This window comes from Scomber japonicus, chromosome 18, assembly GCF_027409825.1.
Source record: "Scomber japonicus isolate fScoJap1 chromosome 18, fScoJap1.pri, whole genome shotgun sequence".
In the NCBI taxonomy this organism is placed as follows: Eukaryota; Metazoa; Chordata; class Actinopteri; order Scombriformes; family Scombridae; genus Scomber; species Scomber japonicus.
The window spans coordinates 5,620,248-5,626,706 of record NC_070595.1 but is presented as its reverse complement, the minus strand read 5'-3'; the positions used below and the strand labels follow the sequence as shown (position 1 = coordinate 5,626,706).

Genomic DNA, 6,459 nt, shown 5'->3' with positions numbered 1-6,459 from the left:
TTAACTTTCAGAGTGAACCCCATCTCACACAACTGTATTCAATTAAATTCAAATTCCTATGTTCCTCTCTTTTTATGAATGTATCTTCTTTCCTGCCATCTATCTAACTAATAGCTATGTTTGATGAAGCAACGTCAAAATAAAACAAAACAGCTTAGAGCAACACAATACAGCAGCAGTATTAAAGACCCCCTCCAGTCATGTTTTAAGATGTACATCAAATACTTCTTTCCCTCTTATGATAAAAAAATCCAAAATCCAATATCAAGTTTTCCTGCTGGACACAAGACAGTTCTTACTTCACTGTAAAGTCCACTCTGAGTGTTTGTGCACTGGAGGCTTCAACTTTCCACATTACACTTGTGTAAGTTGAATATTGCACCAGGATTGGCTCCAAATTATTTGTAGTTCCACCCATTTAAGTTAGACTTTCAGTGAGGACAAAAAAACAGTCCTCTTCCAGCAGATGAATGTGAACACTCAAACATGCAACTGAAAAAAGGAACATATTTTTGAGTAAAGGGGAAGTTTAAGTGTCATGCCATAAAACATGGTAAAAATCCATTAAAGTATAACATATTCACCATAGATACATATAAACTGTACAACAGTGAAAAACATGATAATGTAACCAAGACAGGAAGAAATTATTTTGGTAATAATTTAATGTGTTAAAACAATATACATACAGTAGCATCAATTTGAAAGAATTTGCCACAAATGCAAGCAAAAATATGTGTAAGCATGATATATAACAGTCAACAGCTGGCAGGATGATGAATTGTTTTTGTAAAACACTTTCTGGATTTTGTTTTATAACGGCATTAAATACATGCAAATATAGGCTAACAATAATTTTCCAGTCCTCTTCACATCACAGTCAGTTTGTGATGTAAGCACATGCATGTTTATTTAAGCCATGTTCCAACCTGGACATTTCCATAGTGGTACATGGGAATGTCAGCTTGCTAGTTAGCAGTAGTTAAGTGAAGATTTATGTTTTAAACACAAGTGTTACGATCGATTTCAGGTCAAGTAATGTTTAGTGTATATGAGATTATGACAGCTTGAATAAACACAGCACTACACAATTCCTCAGCTGTTTGTATCAAGTGGAATCATGTTTACAGCAGTGAACTTTGGTGTAGTTGATGTAGCTGGTGTTTGATAAACATTTTTTAAAAATCCATATTATAGACCTCTCCACCTTAAAACCGAGCATAACATCAAACCAGTGGTTGCAATATAAACAAACAGGAAACAGCTTTTAAACTGCAAACACACACTTTATCAAAATAAGTGCAATACATTTAGCACATTTTTTCAACTGAAATTGTTGGTGTCATTCCTTAGCTGCTCCAGTGTGTGTGTGTGTGTGTGTGTGTAGGATCTGTTTTTTCTTTATCTTCAGTGGCAGTAGGACACAGGAACAGAAGTGGGAATGAACAGGAGTCTATTGATGAGTGGTTTGCACTCTTTCACAGCCCTTAAAAAGAAAAGAAAGAAAACTTTTTAGCTTGAAGGCACGCGTCTTGTGCTCTACCAGACAGAAAGTTCATTGTTTATCCAGAGGTACCAATGAAAATGTATTAAAAGAGTATTAATAAAAATGATAAATCTGAGCAAACAGAAGAGCGCTCATGTCACACACCTCAGAGGAGGACACATGATTTGGGAGGCCTGAATGGATTATCGCTGGAGGGCACTCCGGTGAGGAGAGGGTCTTTGTGAGCATTTTGCAAACAGAAGGTCTTCAGTTCTGCAGCAGCCTGAGAAACCTGTGCAAATGACAACATTTGATTAAAAGAGGGTCTGTGATTAGTTATGCACTTGCACCATGATACATACACCCTCAAAAATGTCTAACGCAGATTTTCACAGGGAAAAAATGTAACTCTTCAAAACATGTTTTTTTCAACCCTTAAAAATAGAAGAAGCCCAGTATGCTTTATGAAGACATGTTGTTATAGTCTAAGTATGTACAGTGTGCAATACAATGACAGAAGTAAGGTCATATATTTTTAAAGGTACACTTCCTGATTTTATAATAATAAAAACACCAAAATTAGACACTTTCCTATCTGTGAACCTCTGTGAGAAAAGAATGCATGTTCTGACACCTCTAGTTCAAAGCACTCATGCAATCTATCAAACCGTATGAGCACAATGAAAGCTTTATCTTTTTCATTTCCTGGGGTTTTAGTTTCAACATCTACCTTTTTTTTATTTTTAATTATACAATTTCAGCAAACTGGAAAAATCTAAATTGATCATTTCCTGTGTGCCAGTGTAGGGTTTTTTGTGAGACTATACCAAACAACGAGGTGTTGTAACAGCAAATGTAGAAACTTAAAATGATACCACTTATTATAATTTTACTTTTTTGAATGTTTTTGTTACACTGTATAGACAATAAAGGGTGACATTGCATGTTTATTACTGAGGTCATAGTGGGCGTTGGTGTAGTGAACTGGATATGGAATATGGAAAGGTGTTCCTGATATTTTGTCCACCACCATTATGATAGATGAAATAAAGTAAAGTTTTTGTATCGGATTGTATTTATATTTCTTTCTATACTTCTTTTCTTTTCTTTCTATAAAATTCAGCTTACACTTTGTAGCATCACACCCCAGTATTGAATGTCATGTCTTACTTTACCATCTTAATGAATTATATCACAGATTATTCTTACATCTCTGTTTTGGACTGTAACTAACTGCATTAATTTGCGAACGAATGAAATCCTGTGATTAATTTATTCATTCAGAAACCCCCCTCCCCCTCCCCCTCCCCCTGCTACGCTTTTCTACTTGGGCAGTTAACACAGACACACACTTGAAACTAGTCAGACTTCTGTTCTAAAATAAGAAGCTGCCCCAACAATCACACCAGTCACACAGCAGCACAATCAACAAAGCAATCACTGTGCTGCACTAGCAGAGAAGAGTCTGTCTGCTACCATTTCACTGCACTATACTGCACACCAGGAAGTTACACTCAGTGAATGGTTTTCCAGTGGTTTATATGTCATGTTATATAGTGACTTTTAACATGAACTGACTTATATTTCATATTTTAAAGTGAAACATGAAAATAAATGTAAACATGGAGTTGAAGAGTCATTGTCAGGGGTTGGAGCTCTTCTAGATGTGAGAGCTTAAATACATTTACATTTTAAACTAGTTTACAGTTACATTAGCCCCAAACTGCTGGCCTAGTTTTAACCTGCACTGACTTATAGATTATTCCATGTTATATAGTGACTTATAATACGAAAATAAAAGTAAAAATAGAGTTTAAGACTAATTGTCAGTGGTTGAAGCGCTTCTAGATGTGCAAGTTTAAATACATTTACATTTTAAACTAGTTTAATCACATGAAACCCCATACTCTTGGCCTAGTTTTAACATGAATTGAAGAGTAAACTGTCCTTAACTTTAAAGTTGTTTCAGCTGTACAGTAACATTGCTACTATACAATAATAGTTACTGCATTGTAACCCTGCTCATATATAGGGCAGATTAGGGTAATGTGGGACACTTTGCAATTCTGACTTGTTTAACTTATTTACATCTGAATCCAATCCATGTCAACACTTTGAATTGTACTCAAAAGGAAAATGGCACACATATAGTGATGTTCCTCGTGCCAAATCATTTCAGAATTTGTAGATTTTGTAATGTGGGACAGTAGTTTTTAGGCCTATAGAAATACTTTAATTTACACAAAGCAGCCTCTGCCAAAACTTTCTGAAATGTGCGCACCAGTATTTGGTCATTTCATTTCAAAGGCCTACAGTTTTTAGGTTAAAAAACTAGTAGGTTGTATTTTAAACAATATAACTTACACAGTAGGCATATACTAGTTACTGTTAAAATAATTGAATAGGAAAAAGAGATAAATGCACTGGAGCTTAGCTGTCCCACATTAGTCGATGTCCCACATTACCCTAATCCACCCTATAGCTAAATATTTGTTTATTATGTCATTAAAAACATTGTTATTGTCGAGTATAGTCGCTTTAAGTAAGTAGGAATATGTAAAGATAAATTTAATGTGTTGCTACAAAACATTTAAAGCTTTATAGAGGAAAACAGAACATTATGTATTTGCATTTGTTGTTACTTTATTATAAAATGTAAAATGTGTAAACAGTGACAGTAGTTGACAGCTGAAAGGTTGATAAGTCATTAGTTGCCGCTCGCGCCTCATTAAAAGCTCGTGTCGAGCCTGAGAGCGGGAGTCACGCGCAGAGGAGAGGTTTGATGTACAGTAGGATTGTAGTGTTCGCTGCTGATGGACATACCTTTATCCGACGGACGCTGGCCTCAAGACGGAGCTGCTTCACTGCCTTCTGAGCGATAACTAAACTGCTGTTCGGGGCGGCGTTGTTCGACATGACTTGAGTCCAGAAAACAGAGAAAGTGAGTGAAGAAGTCGAGCACACAGTTACACTTAATGTTTCAGTTGTAGGCTGTAATAAAACACATCTTCCGGTCAAAGCCTTCCAAATAAAAAGCCTATTCACTCACTTTGCCTTCACTACTCCCCCCACCCGAACACACACACACACACACACACACACACACACACACACGCACACACACACACACACACACACACACACACAAACACACACATTCATTACTTGGCAGTGCTTGTTAATTCTATTAAGTTGTGGTATCCTGTGTTGTCAATAGTGGAGGAAATACTACAGTATAAAAATAGGCTACTCCATTATAGTAATTAATCTGTCTTGAAAATGTTTAAGAAAATAAATGCATGGAGCTAACTATTCTTAGTTACTTAAACTATCAAGTTTAAGTACATATAATGCATAACATTATTTCACATATCAATAACAGTGCATTATAGTATATGAATTCATGATATATTTTGTAGCCTATGTATGTTCCTTACTCTCTAAAGGAACTAGAAACTAAAACCATCCAGTAAATATAGTAAAAAGTACAATAGTGGAGTAGAAGTCCAAAGTAGCTACTCAAGTAAAGTACAAATAACTCACATTTGTACTTGAATACATGTGCTTAGTTACATTTCTATGGAAGATTTTAAGGGTTGAAACTAAACATATAAACACATTATATAATCGAATGCTTAATTGTCATCATACATTAATTAATTAAATGAGACATTAAATGTATTCATATAAAATGTATTGATTTTATATTGATATATATTTATGAATTAAAAAATAGAAAACATACAAGTCTACAGTGTCATACATTTATTAAAAGATCAAAAATATAGTTTCTACATTAAACATTAAATAGTTATTCTTTCTTTCTTATTCTTATTCCTTTTAAATCTCATCCAATATTGCTGCAAAGGGTTAGGGGATTTTATATAGTTCTCATTCATTTGTGCCTGCATACATTTTGCAAGCCTGATTCAATTTTGCTTTTTTTTCCATTTGAAGATCTCATTTTGATTTCTTCTGCATAGAGATTTCAAAGTAGCACACCATATATATCATAGCCTTACCGAAATAGTAGATAAAGTAAAACATGCATAACCCTGAAACTAACAATAGGCTATGTATTAAAAAATTATGGGTCAGAATATATCAAAACATAATACTCTTGGTTAAACAATTAAAATAGATTGTGAATATGTATTTACTATCAATAATTGTATACAAGAAATTAAAACTGAATTTATTACATATGTTGATACACATTTAATCACATATCTATTCAAGCAACATTACCCAAATCTTTGTTAATACTTAAGGGTTATCATAAATCTATATTTCCTTCATATGATGTTGCTCATATTTACATCGTTACAATATTCCCCATATAGTAAAAAAAACAAAACAACAACAACTCAAAAATAGAATGAAATGAAATAGTTGAATACTATTACTATTAATAATAATGATAATAATAAAAACAACAATAATACACATCCTATACAGTACGTATACATGTACAACTTTATATTTATTTTTACATTATATTATTTAAGAGTATTATTTATTGCTTATTGAGTGATATTAGGTTTTAGGTCATTTGAGGTATTATTTAGGTAAAATTCTGTAAAAGATGAAAACTTTAGGCTGCGCTACCCATGTGTTTTACAATTATACAATATATGAAGGAGACTGGTCAAATTGTTCATTTACTTTATAGTTGACTATTATATACTATTTTATCATTATATATAATTGGAGGGGGGGGGTGAATTTGAACACATGGTGGGGGGGCGCTAATGAAATGCGCATTGAACCCAGCATGTATTAATCCTACAAAGAAGAAGCGGTTCAAAGGTTACACTAGAATTAATTCCGGTTCGCAAAATGATTGTCCTAGGATGGCGACGGAATAATCCGCACTACTTTTCTTCAGATTGGTTAGTACCCTCCGCCTTCGTCGCTGGGCATTAGTACAGTCAGCCAATCAGATGAAGAGTAGGGGTGGGTCATCGCAGTAA

General features: G+C 34.1%; 2 protein-coding genes across 2 annotated transcripts in view; one reads left to right on the top strand and one right to left on the bottom strand.

Annotated features, from left to right (window-relative positions):
• LOC128379506 (uncharacterized) overlaps positions 1-6,459 on the top strand; it is a 388,452-nt gene that overhangs the window by 327,044 nt on the left and 54,949 nt on the right. The gene's annotated exons all lie outside the window — the stretch shown is intronic.
• On the bottom strand, positions 702-4,481 carry si:dkey-204f11.64 (uncharacterized protein LOC100537752 homolog). Its single transcript, XM_053339150.1, has 3 exons — positions 4,310-4,481; positions 1,652-1,778; positions 702-1,486 (listed from the first exon to the last, which is right to left on the bottom strand). Exons 1-2 carry the CDS (start codon positions 4,400-4,402, stop codon positions 1,653-1,655), a joined length of 219 nt encoding a protein of 72 aa, XP_053195125.1. The 5' UTR covers positions 4,403-4,481; the 3' UTR covers positions 702-1,486; position 1,652.

Excerpts from the sequence above, each read along its gene's own strand:
- si:dkey-204f11.64 (XM_053339150.1), bottom strand. The coding sequence starts at position 4,402 with ATGTCGAACAACGCCGCCCCGAACAGCAGTTTAGTTATCGCTCAGAAG. Across the intron at positions 1,779-4,309 it reads CCAGCGTCCGTCGGATAAAG|GTTTCTCAGGCTGCTGCAGA; the intron begins GTATGTCCATCA and ends TCATTTGCACAG.